The sequence below is a fragment of the Acipenser ruthenus genome, chromosome 5 (assembly GCF_902713425.1).
Source record: "Acipenser ruthenus chromosome 5, fAciRut3.2 maternal haplotype, whole genome shotgun sequence".
NCBI classification, from domain to species: domain Eukaryota; kingdom Metazoa; phylum Chordata; class Actinopteri; order Acipenseriformes; family Acipenseridae; genus Acipenser; species Acipenser ruthenus.
Window position 1 is genome coordinate 74,040,848 of NC_081193.1, and position 19,335 is coordinate 74,060,182.

The 19,335-nt window shown below is 38.0% G+C and overlaps 1 protein-coding gene across 4 annotated transcripts in view; it reads right to left on the bottom strand.

Moving 5' to 3' along the window:
- Positions 1-665: 665 nt before the first annotated feature.
- LOC117403089 (tau-tubulin kinase 1-like) overlaps positions 666-19,335 on the bottom strand; it is a 62,029-nt gene continuing 43,359 nt past the window's right edge. For 3 of the 4 annotated variants that reach the window (XM_059024502.1, XM_059024503.1, XM_059024506.1), the window contains 2 exons: positions 2,227-3,818; positions 666-1,558 (listed from right to left, as the gene is read on the bottom strand). In XM_059024502.1, the coding sequence (XP_058880485.1) occupies positions 1,102-1,558; positions 2,227-3,818 (2,049 nt within the window). In that variant the 3' untranslated portion in view covers positions 666-1,101. The remainder of the gene's footprint in view (positions 1,559-2,226; positions 3,819-19,335) is intronic. The other variant, XM_059024504.1, reaches the window with a different exon arrangement.

Genomic DNA, 19,335 nt, shown 5'->3' on the forward strand with positions numbered 1-19,335 from the left:
AATTTTCCTTTAAGGTCTCACTGAACCGACACATTTCAATTGAAATCTGTAGACAGGTGAGTTTCGCGTGGCCGATGCAGATCCACATTATAAAACACACAAGTGTAACAATAGTGTGTAATGTCTTCATGTAGGGTTTAAAAAAAAACAAATAGAACTGACATTTAATTTGAACATGGTGACGCTCTTAAATAATGTCATGAGGTTCTGCAGAGCGCTTTCGATTCAAAATGAATTGTCGGCTATTAACTGGCCAATTATCATCATGTATGTTTTGCCTCTTCTCAGTTTAACATTTTTAAACCTCAACATCAATAGATCGAAGAATTGTAACACGAGGGATTTTTTTTAAAACCCTACCTGACGACGTTATACACTATTGTTATGCTTACCTGTTTATAATGTGGATCTGCATCGGCCATGTGCAACTCACCTGTCTAGAGATTAAGGTCACAATTTGTTTTTAGTTGAAAGCACTTTGGAGATTATACACACAGCACAACCTAACTAAGTTTAACTGGCTTTCAATTGAAATGTGTCAGTTCAGGGAGGCCTTAAAGGAAAATTATTCAGAAGCGCTGTATTCGTCCCAACCCTAATATATATATATATATATATATATATATATATATATATATATATATATATATATATAAACAGTTGCTACATAAGTGTTCCTTGATGTACGTCAATGGACACTATAACTCATAATGTGTCCACTAAGAACAATTATATCAATGCATGCTTTCCTCATTCTCAATTCAAAACACAATTATTGCAACACCAAGTGATTTGCAGTACCATAATACTACTGAATAGAGATCCCATTATATTAATATTATATAGCATAGAATTTACATCCAGCCCTACTATATATAGCAAATACACATTTATATGTTTATATATAATATACAGGTAGGCAGGATTGGGAAAAATGCCACTGCCAATTTATCAGTTTCTTCTTTACAGAATGATATCTTAAGACAGAAAGAAACCACAAACATGCATTTGGTCTGGCCCAGGACTCGAGGCAAGGTAGACTTTTAAAAGTAGATTATAAGCATGAATTGCCATGCAAGAGACTTTTAAAAAGTAAGGTTATTATCTGGCAGTAACCTTGCTTTCAGAGGCTTCTTGTTTTCCTTTGGTGGGCTGGATTTGTATTTTCGGTCTCACCCTCCTTCCAGGCTTGCCAGCAGGTGACAGGGGTGAAGAGTCCTCTGTGATCCCAGCAGCCTGAGCTTTTGGCTTAAATGGAGGGGCGTTGTTTGCTCGGAATGAAATATACTGCCTCTTGACTTCAGTGGTCACTGGCTGCCTCCGCTGGTGTGATGGGGAGGGGCTGTCTGTTCGGGAGGTGGAGTACCTCCTTGGGGAAGCACTGAGGCTACGTGTAGGGGGTAATACGTGGCTCCTAGGTGATCTACGGATGGGCATTCTGGGGCTTCCATGGTAAGGAGCCAGGCTGGGTGAAGGCTGGGGCTGTGACTGCATCTGTTTTGACCTCGGGTCATAATGGACATTTATGCTTGCATTCCCTATTTTTTGCACTTGAAGCCTGCAATGCCAGAAATAATACTTTATTAATTCAAAATTGTTGTCAATAAGTATTGTAAATTGTTAATTGTGTACAGAACCTGTTCCATTTCAGTTAATTTCCACAATTACATATGGCCAAATGACGGCACTTTGATAATATGATAATATGTAAGAAAACAGATTTTAAAAAGTTATCACTCCTTTAACATTATTATTTCTGTAATAACCCCAGATCCTATGATGATGTGTCTGCTGTGCATCCCAAGATAACAAATGTGTCATTTAAAAAATATATTATACAGCCAAGAAAGTAGAAACAGGAAATTAACTTAACTTGGCACTGAATAAATATTAATTTATTCAAAGTTATATAAATCAAAGTCCATTCTGTTTCTTTCAAATCATCCCCAGACAATGACCTTATATGGCTATACAATATCCAGTGCATGCCCAATGAAGCTGAGATGATACTAGCTACTGTTATTTTATAGCTCTGATATAAATGTATTGTTTATGAGTTTTCTAAATGATTATTTATAATATGCTAAATTAATAACGCTTATTAATTTCCATCCCAGGTAGTTGTATAAAAAGATTATTCTTCAAGAACATAACATAGTATTACAAACTAGAATACAAACTCATGCAAAGTTAAATGAAACAAAACAAAAAATAAAGCAAACATACCCATTTACATACCCTGTAGATTCATATTTCTGAGCACTAGGTACTGTCTGAGGGGGTGAGGAGGGGATGCCAGATCCTAAATGGGTTGAAACCTTCTTTACAGGTATGACAGGTCTGGGGATTCTGCTCTTAGGCCTCTGTATTTCCTGCTCCTTGTCCAAGGATTTTGCCTTCTGTACGAATGCCTTTTTGGGGAAGGAATCATCAGAGTCATGGGTGTCTTCTTCAGAGCCTGTGGTCGACAGAGTTTCTGAGGCTCTTCTGCGATCATCTGCAGAGGAGGTCGAGGATGAGGCACCTGAGGTCAGCCTCATCAAGCGGCCCTGGCGTTTCTCCATTATTAAGCGTGCCAGATCTGGCTGCTTTGCTCTCTTGTACAACCGTTCTCTGGAAGAAAGAGAAGCTGAATGCTCTGAACCAGTGTCCTCTTCAGACAGTAAGATGGGTATTCGGCTCTTAAATCTGGAGATTAGGACCTTACTTGGAATAGCTTTCTCTGCATATACACTGGGACCTTCTATTTGTAATTCAGCTTCTTCTTTAACTTCAGGTAGAGGCCCCTCATGTGGCAAACCATCTTCATCCACAATGTTTTGCTCAGACACTACGGAGACCAAACCAGGCAAATCTTCCTCTGCCATCTGGTCATTTTGGTTTTCAACTGAAACATCAGGGCCATTTTGGATTTTAAGATCTTCTGCAGGGCTTTGAGAAGAGGTTTCGGACTCAATAGCAGCCGGTGCAGAACTTTCAGCTTCTGCCTCCTTTTCAGTAGAATTAAACTCACCATTCACCTTCATTGTTTCTTTCTCTTGAAGCTCTTCTTCAGCCAAAGGTTCTTCAGTTGGACCGAAGAAATCAAAGTCGTCTTGTCTAAACTGCTGGCCACTGGAAGACATGATATTCATATGTGACTTTTCAGCAATGTGGAGAAATGTACGTTCAATTTTGGTGAACGGAGAAGATGTGGCGGTGGCTGCAATCAGTGGATTTGGTTCAGATTTGAGAACTGAGGACAGTGTCCCTGGCTCGGAAACGTCCAGTTGGCTGCCCATGGGCTGAGGCCTCTCACTCTGAGGGGTGATGGCAGCCATTGTTCCCAAATCTACATCCGGTGCAAGGTCACCAGCTATTAGGGACTTTCTCATATCACCTGGGGAAAACAAGACCAGAGTTTTGGAACCTTCTTCCATTTCAAGGTCTCCCTCTACAGTTGAGGCCCTGCCCTTGGATTCTTTTTGATCGTCGGCAAGGAGAGTGGATGGGGCTCCATCCTGGCTACGCTCTGTGCTCTTCTGACTGAGCTCACTGCTTGACTCGCTGTGGGGCTCTGCTTCTTCTTTTAGCACGTCCTGCTTCTCTTCATCCTTTTCTTCTAGTGGCATTACATTAAGCTCATGACGATGCAGCAAGTGGCCAGTCAAGACAACTGCTAGGAAATCTACTCTCTTTGTTCTTTGATGCTGTTGTAGGCCGTGTAGTTTCATTTCTTTTTCAGGGGCCTGGTCCCTTGATCTATATTCTTCATAAGGCGGACAAGAAGGCATCAACAAAGGCAGACCATTCTGCTCAAAAGGTTTGGATGACAGTACCTGAAACAAACAAGGTAAAGCTGTATTAATTCAATGTTTACTAAGGCTGTGTTTGAAATAAGAAATTGATTTTTCCTCACTGGTGTCAAGGAACAGAATGAAAATGTATATTAAACAGATAAAAACAATCATGTATGTGTATGCCCTGATTAGATACAGTAGAAATTGAAGATTACTAGTAATTAATTTATGATAAGAAATTGTTTTAACATATCTGCAGCTCACCTTTACTATCGCCACCTACCAGAACTATACCATTGGGAATTACTAACTTGATCGAGCTTAATAAAAGGAGTAACCAATTCAGCTGATAGGACCATTATAAATACATGTATGTCTATATAGTATATTTATCTTTTTATCTAGTTTCTTACTAAAATACACAAAATGAGTCAATTAAAAAAAAAGGATGTCCCAATACTTGTAGAATTATATATATATGTCATTTTTACATTTTTCATTTGTTACCTAAACTTTCCCAGGGGCCACTTTTTTAATAGAAAGCCAAGAGGTTAAAAATACCATCACATCATCAATGTGTGTAGGCCATTTATTCTTAAGACTTCTTTGAGAATGTACAGTCGGCATGGGATTCAGATTCAAACTGCGGATCCACCTAACCTCTATGTGGCCACATTAAGATGATGTCAGCTATTCATCCAGCAAAGTCATCAATTTTAAAATGTTTGTAAATGTAAGAGGAAGTTTGGAACTTCCAGATCCATTTATAAGCTAAGGAAGGTCAATACAGTAACAACACACATTCAACCCATATGCCTTAGAAATGACTGCTTTGATTGATAAACAGGGTCATTCTGGTCTTGTTAGCACCTATCCCCATAATGAAAAAAATATGCATTAGGCATGGTAATCTGTCCTGCCAAACACAACCTACTCTACAACACTACAAATCATTATTATTATTATTTATTATATTATTATTTGTTTATTTAGCAGACACCTTTATCCAAGGCGACTTACAGAGACTAGGGTGTGTGAACTATGCATCAGCTGCAGAGTCACTTACAACTATGTCTCACCCAAAAGACGGAGCACAAGGAGGTTAAGTGACTTGCTCAGGGTCACACAATGAGTCAGTGGCCGAGGTGGGATTTGAACCGGGGACCTCCTGGATACAAGACCTTTTCTTTAACCACTGGACCACACAGCCTCCTAGGCATGGTAAGATTGCCAAAGTGGACCCAAGACAGCTGAACCCTCCAACATTACTCCAAGCAGGATTCACTATCACACTTCATTGCCAATAAGTAATTGTTCCTTTTTTCACAACAATGCATGTTCTTTTCACAAACAATTAGGTAATTCCAATGATTCAAAACAGAAATATATTCTAATATTGCTGCTTTGTAGATTAATAAAATAGAGTAGTTTGTATACCAAGCATTTTACTGTAGTGTATGTGATTGTATGCTTTTTAGTTGTTTAAAAGTATGGAAAATGCCTAAGGCTGGACTAACATTTGTAACAAATTACAAGTATAACTACTGTTCCTATTTAAAATCATATTAAAAATCTTAAATAAACAAACAGTGGTCAGGAATTACACTACCAGGATCATACAGAATTCTATAAATGCACTGCATTTTTCTTCAATCCCTCTTTCAGCAAGAATCATTCTGTTTGAACGACAATATAAACAGTCTTATTTACTTACTTGCCTTTTCTCGCTTACATAAAATCAATAAAAAAGACGCAACAATGGTTTAAAGTCCTTCCCCAAAACTTTTAATAACATTTTGGTTGTATACAAGCTTTTCCAGATTGTCTAGATTACATACATGAATAGAAAAGGCACAAAAATCCATTGCACAGCTTTTTTTTAAAAAATCACTCAGCCCATTTGTGATTTCAAGTTTTTCGTAGATAGTGTTTTGCTTTATATACAGCTGATAAGCAAATTGTTGCATGCCAATATGCACATATATGTACATTAGTAACTTATTAAAAAGTTTAAAATACATGCTTTACTTGTAGATATTACAAGCCTACTGTACAGTGTTATTGCGTTAAAAAACTGATTACATTTTTAAGAAAGGCTTTCTTTATTGAAAAGACACTCACGGATCACCTATTTGCAGTAAAATTGAAATTTTACACAGTTTTTTAGGCTTCCCATTACAATTTCAAACTAAAACATAAATGTTAATGATGAGGCACACTGACATATGGGATGCTGCAGGATGCCACAAGGTATACAGTGGTTAAAGCTATGCTAACTGAGGGATCATGTAACTTTCAAAGCAAGAAAAATGTTAATCTCCAAATAAATATTATAAACTGTATCCTGTACAGTAACTAAATATAACATACCCAGACTGTATTTGCAATCTAGTAAATTCACTGCACTCTTATGTATTTACTGACACAGTACCAGTGGTCTTGTTTTCCAGTTCAACCATACATTTGTTAGTTTACGGGGGATAACATACATAACTGTCTAATTTATATATTTTGTTTTATATTCCCCATTACTAAACCATCAACAAAAACAACTACTAATATGACTGCTTCTACTACTACCACCATAATAATACTTACAAAATCTCGAATGATGTAATTCATCACTGATTTTAAAAGCATGCAATTTGTAACGGAATAAGTTTAAAGAATTCAATTAAAATATACAAGAACAAATAAAATAAGTGGTCCCTTGTAAATATCGGTTTACAGTAAGATTTGAGTTGCTTTTTTAATTGTTTTGAGATTTAAATTTAAGAACAAAACAACCTATGCTCCTAATAAGTGGCTAGATTATGGTACATACCCTTGCAGGCCACCGATTGCACACTAATAAATCGAGTAGCTTAGAAAAATAAAAGTCAACTCTGACAAACAACCCTTTCACAAATGACTGGGCTTTGCCAGCTGAAAGGCTAAAACAACCATTTACAAAAGCTAAATACGCACAAAACAGCTCATACTGTGCCACATCTGGATGGCCTACTTGCTGTTGAAAAAATGTATTTGTCCTAAAACCATTGGAACGGTATTCTGATAAGATTCAATGGTTAAAATGAATAGCCCTAGAAATTTGAAGTATAGTTTTATTTTTCACTGACCCGTGAGTATCCTTTTACCAGTGCCAAGATACAACAATAATAAAACAAACAAAAAACAAAAACAAAAAATATGAAGTGCTTCATGGTAGAAGAGCTTGGTTTTTTTCAGACAGATTTGTATAGCTATTTCCATTTTTTTATGGTCAGGAAAAAATCCTCATGAAATTACCTATGGAAATCGCCTGTGTGCAGTAAAGTGGTGAGTGAAATGGATATAAAATGGTAATGTTATAAAGCTCAAGACTCTCGTGAAGCACCTCTTGTTAAAAACAAATACAGAATGTGTGAAATACAGCGTGTTTTATACAAAGACTAAAATACATGCAGATGAATGCAAAATGGTTTACCTTAAAACACCCACAATTTAGCAGCTTGTTAAAAAGGAACATATATTCATTATACAGTATCCTAATGGCTGATGCAGTGTCCTTTACAAAAGAGAGCCTTTCACAGAGCAAATCCTTACCTATTGTAAATTTGTCTGATGAAGCCTACACACTTTCCATATACAACACAGGTAATAGTTACCCAAAATTGGTCAAATGTGACTACTTTTAATATCATTTTGACTTACTATGAAACATACATATTTTTTAAAATAAAAATATTTCTGCTACTAACAAACACTTCTCTTCACATAAGCTCTTTGAGGTGTATTCTGAACACCTCAATCAGCATTTTTGATCAATATGTGTAAGTGGGCAAACAATATACTTTCAGGCAACTGAATGTAATAAGTGAATAGCCTGGTTGAGGGCCATAGTGGTTTAAAATTCAACTTTACACACTGATGTCCCTGATTTAGATCCATAAAACAGTTTTTTGAGCTTTCTGAACAGCTGACTTAAAAGGGGTTAAGTAAATCTGGCAACTAACAAGCAATTGTTTCCTCCTAGAAAAAAAAAAACCAAAAACAGACTCTCCTGCAGACTTCTAGTTTAATTCTCTCTGTTAAGGTACCCTGTAACAGATCATCACATTCTGATCGCTGTTTAGCATACGCAAGCAAATGCATTAAGTGCTTGATTAGGCAAAATATAAGCAAAGAATAAAACAACAAACCAACATGACAAAATAAAAACAATTAATTTACTACACAGTGAGTAATTTCAGCACTGTGGTGCTTGCATTCATCACTGTAACACAAATGATCTACTTCAGAACAAAAGAATAACCTCCACTACAGATTATGTTCTTGTGTAACAAAACTGAATTATGACTTACAGCAGCCTCACACTTCAATAATTAGAAAGAAAACATTAAAGAAACTTTTTTCTTTTTAGTTACTCTCCTACTGTTACTAGGCAAATGGTATAATCAAACAGTTCATTTAAATATCTACTCATTATCAGCAACATATCAATAAGTATTGCACTCAGGTGATGTACATGGAAAACACAACATATACTGTAATAGCAGCAAAAAGCTTTAACATAAGAAATAAACTCTTTTGAAATAAACGTTACAATGAAGTGGAAAACACTAAATAAATAAAGGCATGGTGAATCATTTACTTGCATATTACATTATGTGCTGTAATTATAGTAATGTACCAGTACTGATGTACAATAGAGTGGGACAACTGGATGACATACAGTACTGCTTCATTTATACAAGCAGTATGGAGAGCAGCAAAACAGCAGTATAGTGCAGCAAAATCTATACCAGTGCTATGCTTTTTATTTAACCAAACCCAAAGTGTAGCTAATGGGTGAACATAATACTACGACAAGAGAAAAATTTGAGACATTTTTATTCAGTTTCCCTAATTTAGTCAGGGGACCACGAATAGGTGAATAAAGCAATTTATTCCACATAACGGAAAGAATGTCCAATCTTCAATTGTGCCCTATACAAAAATGTATAGAACTACAATAAACTGTATATAACGCGGTTTGCCACATATTAATAAGCTAAGCAGAATGTGTTATTTTAAATAATTTTACTGCTGTAATGTACATAACATGGGACTTTATTCTGCATTCTTACATAGCCCATCCTTATTTCTCCTTCAGTCCTGATTTTCTTTTCTGTATATAGAGAGAAACCATGAGTGAAAAGTCTCACTGTTTAGTGTTAGGCAAAACTGCATCTTTTATCACACAATTGCTTTTCTAAATAGAACAAAGTGACTTTCAGTTGCATTTTAAAGTGCTGCAGTAAGTCATGTCTGCATGCTATTGCACTAGGTTAGCAGCAGGACACATAACTGAACTTTTATTCAGTATTCATAATTGAATTCTTTATGGTTTAAACTCTTGCATTGAATAAGTCATATTATTTCTCTTCTTTGTTCAGCTGCTACTATACAGTTGAATGAGGTATTATATAAAGGGGATGCATTGCATTGTGGGGGTATATGTGTTTGTTAAAACCATAAATGGAAGCACTGCTCTCAAAACAGAGAGACTAAACATTTCAGATTGATTTAAACCGTGGATCACAGTTATTTATTCCACCCACATTTAACTCAGCTCCACTATTTTTTTTTAAATTTAATTTAGCTATCCAATACATAGGAACATAGCAATAAATAGGAACCCTTTCAAGGGAAGCACATACACTACATCAAGAGCTTTATTGGTGGAAGATAATTAAAAAAGCACAATGGACCCTGAATAATATTACTATAAATACAGGTAACAGAAAATACACTTGACAACTAGTAAAAGCATCTATGCCGAATCCCCACCTCTATATAAATGGGAAGAGGGTATAGAGGGTCCAGTGTGCTCCTGTGTGAGTTTTTAAGCAAGACCTTTCCAAAACATGAATAGCAATTTATTTTTGTATAATAGAAACATCCAAAAAAACAACACCTTTTTTTAAATATAATTTATAATAGCTGTATTTTTAACTTGTAATCTTCAACAGTGATATTTCTCCCTTATTTACAATGTCATTAACACCGCTTGACAATCTTCTTTTGTTGCTATTCTTCCCATAGCAATACGTTTCATTATTAGTTTTTTGGGCTCAAGTACTGCATTGAACTTTGAATGCATGAAGCAGACGAAGTTTATTGCATAAATAAGGAACATCACTTCTTTCTGAGGGTGTTGTGAGGGCAGAGTGTGATGGGATATAGCTCATGTTTTGTTCATTAATTTGGCCAACATCTGCTGAAATTGTATCCTGGACATACTGAGGACCGAAGGCCTAACTCTCTGGCCCCCAGACAAGAGGGGCATGTGTCTTCGATGGGGCATGCGAGCAGGGCTGCTCTCAGCTGAACGACTGCGTTGTAGGAAAGTACCACCAGGGTGAGGGTAGTGCTCCGTTTCCAGAGTTGAGGAGGAGAAAACATAGGATGCCAGTCTTCTCAATTGGTTGGACCTCGGGGAAGAGTGTTGGGATTGCCTGCCTTCCTCCAACTGAAAAAGACCAATAAGAGTGGAGGAAAAGGTGTCAGGCGGGGGAAGACTTGCACTTGCTTTCTGTGCATGCTGTTGAAATCTTCGCAGATGGTGAAGACACCAAAAAAAGAGACTGAAACTGTTTTTTTTTTGGCTGACTTAAGCTAATTATTGGGGAGAAATTATTTTAAAAAATGTTTCAGTGACTAAAGAATACTTGACACACTTGCTCTAAAATAATACCTTTAACACTGTGGTTCAAAGCATATATATATATTGTGGTAAAGTGGCTAACGGTCAAGGCAGACAACGGCAGGAAAACAGGCACACAGGCTGGAGGTTGCAGGTTTAAACGCTTTTTTGCACACTTATTATTTACACAGAATAATTTAAATTACAAAAACTAAACAAAAACCAAAACAAAAGCCTAGGTATGTCACAGAGCTCTAAATAAACTTCCCCAGGCCCTAAACTAAGAATGGGCCAGCTATGCTGTTTTCCCGTTACAAAAACCACAGTTCAACTATAGTACACACAGTTGTTGTATTAAGTTTCAATTTTGCACAAACTCACCACCAACTCCCAACACGACTCCTACTTCACCCACCCCCAATGCAGACAAAATGGAGTCTTTCATACCATGTTCAAATGATCTTAATTACAATTAACCAATTTGTAACCCTTACAATAGTACCATTACCTAATTTTATTCTCCACAGGTGTATTGTCAGTCGCTCTGATGACATCTAGTGGTTGGTACATTGTTACTGCAGTTTTACATTTCACCATGAAATAAGGCTTTGGACAATCTCAAGCTTACATACTTTCCATCTGTGACCTTACCACATATCCCCCCACTCAGCTCAAACCCATGGTTTAGAGTGTACTCCGCTGAGAGACAGTGGACCCTGGATAACCCGTCTATTTCCATTTTTTGTACCACTACAATGTTCGATGTTAAATCAGTATGGCTGTAAGGATAAGAACCAAACGGGTCACTAGCATTTTTTTCTTTGTTTACCATCATCCACTTTAAGGGAGCACGGTCTGTCACCAAGGTAAATTCTCTACCTAGAAGGTTTCAATAGCCCATTTACTGCCAGGCACTCTTTTTTGACTGCGACATACCTTTGTTCCCTTGGCAACAGTTTCTTGCTCAGATAAATGTCAGTTTGGGGGTGGTAAACAGAGGTTCTAATGGGCTTTACTCTCAAAAACTCACAAAGAAGGATCTGTTAAAATCTCCTTGGGGATCCAAACACGAGCGAACATCTGTACTAACTCCTTGGCTACTGTTTTTGAAGCCATGTTTCTTAGAGGAATGGCTTCAGGGTACTGTGTGGCATAGTCTACTACCACTAAAATGTACTCATGCCCCATTGTTGACCATGTTAACGGCCCCACTAGATCATAAGCTATACGTTCAAAAGGAATGTCAGTAATTGGGAGGGGAACTAAGGGAGCTCTATGATTTGTACGGGGACTTGTCAACTGACAGTCGGGACAACCAATACAAAAATGTCTCCCATCTTCATAAACCATCTTCTTCTAGCCAGAAGAAACATTTTAAAATGCACTGGGTGGTTTTTTCTACCGTTGGGTGTGCCCCAAACAAGTGACTATGTGCTAGTCTCATTACGGTAAGCCTATGGCTTTGCGGTAGCAACAACTGCTCTACTTCTGTTTCTCCTAGACAAGTTATCCGATACAATAAATCATTCTTTAAAATATAATACTCATTCTTTCCTTTTGTTTGTTCCCTCTACGGGCACACCATTAATGGGGTCATTGGCCTGTTCCCGACCAAACAGAGTTTGGGATCGCACATTGGTCCAACAACTCCTGATCACCGCCCTCGTTTCTGTCAATGGGTGTTCCCCAGTCTCATTAACAATCTCTTGGTCATTACAATGAGTGCCTACCCCTTTACCAGTACGCTTCTCTCTGACATCCACTAGTGTTTCTGTATTTTCTTGAATAGGCTGTCCCCTGTGTTAATCAACTCTTCGGGCCCTACATGTTTTTTTTAGTTTTGGGTGAGACACAAATAACTTGTGATCGATAAATGAGAATATTTGTCCCAAGCTCTCTTTTGAGTCAGCTTTACTCAAGGGTAACTTTTCTGTGGGGTTAGCCAATTCCCCCTGTATCTTGACCAGTCTCTACCCAGTATCACGGCGTGCGGTAATTTTGGGACTACCCCGACTCTCAAAACATTTCCTCATGAAATTCAATTCTGATTTTAGTAGTAGGGTAAAAATTGATATCACCATGCACCCAAGTAATACCAGTCTTGAGACCACAAGTAGGGGAAACTAATGTTACTGCATTGCCTGAATCAGCGAGAGCTTGAGCGTCCTTCCCATTTATTTGTACTTCAACTAATAATGGGTGGTTCCCTATGGCCACATTCACAATATTTACTACCCCACATTGATATTTATTATACCCCATGTTACACTGCATCGGCATTGGGGCACTGAACCGCGATGTGACCTAACTCCTGACATTGGAAACACCTATACATTTTATACTGGTCACCAGGCTTTTCAGACACATTCCCCTTTTTAAACCCCTCATTCCCAAGTCCTTTCACGGTTGGTAATAGGGCTGCAACGAAGTGTACATTTTGACCTTCGAAGGTTCGGAACACATTACCAAACCTTCGATGGTACTCATTTGCATAATTTACTGGTGACATCACCATAGCTCCTTGTTTATATTTGATTGAAAATCCTATTATTTTACGGGCAATCCATATAAGTAGAATAAAACATTCACATGTAGTTTAAAAATACGTTATATAGAACAGTAATCATGGGCAGCAGTGTGGAGTAGTGGTTAATAATACTACTACTAATAATAATAATAATAATAATAATAATAATAATAATAATAATAATAATAATATGAACTTACGCTTGTCAAGTGACCTCAGAGACTGGTTATACCGCCATGATATGAGTCGCTTGCACAGTTTGCATTCAACTCTTTTTTTGGTCGTCTGGGCATTTAACAAAAACATCCCAAACAGCAGAGGTGTTTCAAGACATTTCTTTAAATACAGCTTACGCTATACAATGCTTTGGTGTCGAGATGAAGAATGAAGAAATTAAAGGTTTGCCTCTGGATAACACGAGCTGGAAGGGGGAGGGACGGACGGTGCGCAGTTTAAAAAAATATATATATATTAGTGTTATCATATTTTGTATGTTTCAAACATATTCTACCATAGCACTTCTCTTACACTGTCTTGTACACTAGATATTCAGTACATATTTTACTGAAGCACTACAACCGCTACAGGTACAGGTGCTATACTCTGCTCCATACACGACAGCGGCACGGTATGGAGTTGCTACATATAACGATTTGGTAGGGATTTTAATACAACAACTTTTGTTTACGGAATATGCATTATACAAATCCAAAGATGCATGTGAGTGACATTTAATAATGTGTGATTTATAGTATTAATATATTGCCAGTTTCTGTTAACAGGTAAAAAAGAAAAAAAAACACAGTGCGTCGATGGTATCTGACGAACCTTCAAGGTTTAAAACAATCTTTGAATCCCTGGTAGGCGAACGAACCTTCGAACCCAGCCCTAGTTGGTAACCACTCTTCAGCACCCACTTTAGAACCCAAATTACTCTTACCAGAACTCTTGCAGTCCGGTCTTTCTGGGTGGGGGGGAGCCAGTTGCTCCGAGAAGGTACCGGGTGAGGCGAGTGTCACAAAGTCGTCCACAGTGTCAGGGTTTCCTTGTCCGACACACTTTCAAAGAGGAGGAGGCAACGCCTGCAAAAAGTGATCCACTACAAGGATCTTAGTCACCCTTGTGGCAGAATTTACCTCCGGCTTCAACCATCGCCTGGCCAGGTGAAAGATGGTCAAACATTTGTGACCTGGGTGCTTGATCCTCCTTGTACTTCCAGGCATTAAAACGCAGTGCTCTCACTGCAGATGTCATTCCCTCTCTGGCCAGTATCTCTGCCTTTAGCTGGTCGTAATCAATTATTGTTCCAACACTAGAAAGATATTCCAGTGTCTAGGGCTGAGGTACAAAACTATATTTTTTGAGGGGCCAGATACAGAGAAAGCCAACTTGCCAAGGGCCGAAATTCATGAGATAAAGAATATTACCAAGACATTTTAAATGATTCCCATGTACTGCATACCATATGCATTTGTTTTAAACCCTGGAAGCTAAACACAATAATAATACGCGTTTTAGTACTAGCCCTCTCTGATTGGTTAACATTTCAGTGGGAGATGTTGCAGTGTTTCTGGAACACCAGTTTTTGGATGTTGGGCTCCAGGGAAGAGGTGGCTACTCTAAGCACAGCATGCAGGCTATCATCCGTCAATCTTGTTCTGAGGTGTGACTTGTTTAGCTTCATAATGGAGAACACCTGCTCACAGATAGAAGTACTGCCAAACAAGGAGACCAACTTTAAAGCTTCTCTGCACAGATTGGCAAACTGATCATGATCCAAAGATCGGTAGAATTCTAACAGTGGAACTTCCCTATGCTTGTTCTTCAGTACACTGGAACACTGCTGTTCAATGGCTTCCAGTTGTTCGTCAGGGACACTTTCAGCAGCAACGGAGAAAGGGTCTGAAAAGGAGTTTAAAATGAGGCTTGCTCACTCTTGAACTGCTCAAATCTGCTGCCAAACAATTCCTGCAGTTGTTTCAGTACGCTTACATGGCGATTCTATTTGTATTTTATGTCCTGTGGAAAGGCTTCTTGACATGCTTCAAAGTGTGTCAGCTGCCCTGTCTCAAGCTGCTTTGCGAACAGCTTTAACTTAATTTCAAATCAGAAATATGATACTGTCTACCTTGTAACTTCAGGCTTAAGTCATTAAGATGGCCTGTAATAGCAGTAAAAAAAAAAGCAAGATCAGCAACCCAGTCACTGTCTTCCATAACGGAGGTGTCCCGTCCCTTCTTTTGCAGAAATGTTTTTATTTCATTTCTCAGCGCAAAAAAACGGTTTAAGACGTTGCCACTGTTAAGCCATCTTACGTCCATGTTATACACAACGTCATCGTAAATGGCACTTATATTTTCCAAACAAATTCACGATGATTTAAAGAATGTGCACAAATTAAGTTAACTGTTGGCACAGCAAAATTTGGCACATAAGGCCTCCTGGTGTATTATGCAATGGAACTGCTTCAGCAGCACAGCTCATTCTCTGATGTCCTTCTTTAAACATCCAATGAACCCTGTACTCACACCTGTCATAGCCGGTGCACCATTGGTAGTCACCCCCACCAACTTATCCCAGGGCTAACGTAATTGTTGTACTGCTATTTCAAATGCATTAAAAATATGTCATAGCCAGTGGTTCTGCCATGCAGAGATCCCAGCTCCTTCAAATGCTCTTGTTACTCCACAAATTTAAAGTTGTGCTGTGTCACTGGCATCGGTGCTTTCATCAAGAGCAGCTGAGAAGTTCACAAAATCATTACATACGCTTTTTAGCTGATCACATCTATTGTCAGACACGTCTACTATACGTTGCTTTAATACATCATTTTAAAATGATTACGGTCCGGATTAAAGGAGGCAGCAGGCCATATGTTGTGCACCCCTAGTCTAGGGGCATGCTAAAAGCCTGCATATCTGTCAGTCAATCAATCAATTTTTTTTTTGTATAGCGCCTTTCATGCCAAAGCATCCCAAAGCGCTTGACAGAGGCCTTGGTTCACAAAACAAACCCAAGTTCGATTTAACTGATAGGGCATCAGTAAATCAGAAAGAGCAGACCTTTCAATTCTCACCTGCACTGGAAGCCAATTAAGGGATTCCAAGTTTTCAGCAGCATTCTGTACCAATTTACCCTTACAGAGGGAGTCAGAAAAAAGATCTGACTGCAATACTTCAATCCTAGAGTTTAAAAGTGTATCAGTATTTCAACATCCAACAAAGAGAGAAAGAAACTAATCATTGCAATAATACGGCAATTAAAAAATAGATTGATTTGCCACATTATTGCTGCGTGATCTAAATATTAACTCTATGTCTAGTATCATATCAATATTTCTTGTCTCTTTTGCAAGTGACACAGCAAATCCATCAATGTTAACATAGTTCAGTTTTAATTTGCAACGAGATACTCAAAAGTTATCTCATCAATGTTCTACTCCAAAAAAAACAACAACAAAAAATTATTTATAAAATTACTGTTGTCTGGACCAGGGGTTCTCAACCTTATTGCTCCTAAGCCCTCCTCCCGATATAATTCCATGACCCACCACATACATACATACATACATACATACATACATACATACATACATACATACATACCGTGTTTACTCGAATTTAGGTCGCCCCTGAATTCAAGTCGCACACCCAAATACAGACACCAAAAAAAAAAAAAAAAAAAAAGACCCTGAATGCAAGTCACATTTAACTCAATGAAAAAAACCCAATTAATGGTTAAATTACTTTTTAATTTCTAGGTGCCAGCAGGGAACACTGTATTACTGTACATTAAAGCATCAGAGTACGTCACATATTACATTACAAATGCAAATGGGAAAAGAAAATATGTACAGTACAGTACTTTCAGTATTGAACGACAGTCATTGCAGTTTATGGTGCTGGGAAAGGGTAAATTACCTTGAACTTTATTTCAGTCTGCTTTATTGTCCTCGTTTGTTTAATTTGGCCAACGTGGCTCTGTCACGTTCGCAAGCAAAATTAGTGCAAGATAGAAATGCGTAGTTCATTTTAGGTTTGAGTTAGGACTTTGGAGTTTACACTAGTGGGGTTCCGGTAGTTAAACCAGGCACAGACCATAATAACAGTGAGTAAGTTAGAGAATCAGAGAGCGATGGAGAATCCGCAATTAAGCAGTACATACCTTAGTGTTCCTGTTTCTTGTGCTTCTCCAGATAGAGAAAGAAAAATATATAAATAAATGATTGTTCATTTTGAAGCCGGACCCGCGTTGATCATTTCAACAAGTACTATACTGATTCAGATTTGTCTTCTTAAACTTATACTACTAAAACCAAGAATGGATTGCTTCTGCTTGATAATATGTTTTACCTATGTATTGTGGTTTGATTTTTTTTTTTACTATGTACTGTACAGTGCTTTGAGATACTTCTGTATAAAAAGTGCTACAAAAATGCAAATAAATAAATAAAAACTGCTATGCAATGGGAGTCTTATTTCCATCCCTGATACATATATAACATTATTTTTGCTTTACTTGCTCAATTTGAAACTTGTTGCTGGTACTGAGCAACAATTTGCCAAGACGTGGATCTTCACCAAGCACACACGCATGTCATGGTCATCCTGGCTCGGTACTTTGTTTTCATCGATGTCATGGCTGAAAATCTGGTTTTGCATAAGTAGGTTGTACTGAATGGGACCAAAATGTCAAAACACCAAAATGTCTCCAGCGGCATTTCACTGAACTTGGTTCTGAGGGAGCTGTCTGATGAAATGTCAATGAGCTCTTCTAACAGCTTTGATGGGACAGAAGGTGGCAGTTTAGCTTCAATATTCTCACTAATGGGGTTTGTAGCCCACAGGTGTGTAGCTGCTTGTTCCATCGTAATTTCTGGAAAGTAAGTATTACATTTGTTGAGTAGACCAGACACATGCGCTGCCAGTTACGATTTGATTACGTCAAAGTCAATGTTTCGTTCCTGAATGAAAGAATGTAAGAGCTCAAAACATATCAGTAGTCCCCCTACAGACACAAACTTTCCAGAGTTGTAGTTTCCTTTTGAATGCGTCAATTCTTTCACACTGGACAATAAAATGAGTGCTCCTACTTTGCACAGTTGTATTCAACTTATTAATTTCACTGAATAGGTCTGCGAGGTAACCCAGTTTTGACAGCCACACGTCATCTTTCAGCACTTCGGCAAGTTCGGGTTTCTTATCAGCTAAGAAAGTGCATAACTCTTTCTTGAGATTAAATATACGGGTAACCATTCTGCCTCGTGATACCCATCCCACCTCTGTATGCATGAGCAAGGAATGGTGCTCTGTGCCCACTTCCTCACAAAGTGCAGCACAACACCTGGAGTTTGTTGCTCTGGATTTAATAAAATTAATGAGTGTTACCGCTGTGCTCAGAACACTGTGAAGACCTGGTTCAATATCATTCACAGCAAGCGCCTCCTGCTGTAAAAAGCAATGTGTCCAAATAGCGTGAGGTGAAATGGCTTTTATTTTTTGCACAACACCAGAATGCTTTCCAGTCATTGCTGAGGCTCCAGCAGTGCAGACCCCAATGCAATCAGTCCAGCTGATTTATGCCGAAGTCATAAAATCATTGAACAGTTTGAAAATATCGTCTGACTTCGTTGTTGTCTTGAGCTCTTTACAAAACAAAGTCTTCCTTTCTTCCCTTATTCCACACATACCGAACATAGGCGAGTAAATGGGACATTTTAGAAATGTCTGTGTCATTGTATAGCAAAATCATTGTCACGCTGCCGATCAATACAGTGGTATTTTTGCCAGTTCCTTGGCCTTCTGCTCTCCAAACATTTCCTTTACAATTTTAATGGCACACGGCATTATCAACTCCTCATCAATCGTATGCAATATTTTTGCTTTAGCAATTTTCTGCACCACTATGTACAATGACACTACAAGCTTTTTATCTGCGGTAGTTGTGGATTTCATTACAGCTTTAGTACCAAGCAGCTCCTTAGCCTTTCATTCAAAAAATGAATGTTGCTTGTTTTTATATATTTCATGCTTGGTAATTAAAAGTCTCTGTAATTTGGAGGGTTTGGTTTCAAACATTCATTGGACAGTACTTGTGCACAAATTACACACTGCGGTTCAGGTATATCTCCACCTCCAGTACAAATAAAACTGAAATTCAAGGAGCCGTCTTCGTATTTCTTTAATTTTGCAGGGTCAATAACGGCTTTATGTTTTTTACTCACAACACCACCTCCTTGCTGTTCTTCAGCCCTTACGGTTGAACTTGTTGAAGGAAGTTCTGTATCATCATTCTGTGGGTTTTGTTGTTTTGATGCTGATAGTAAAATAAAAAATGATTTTCCAATGATTTTTCCTCTGCTT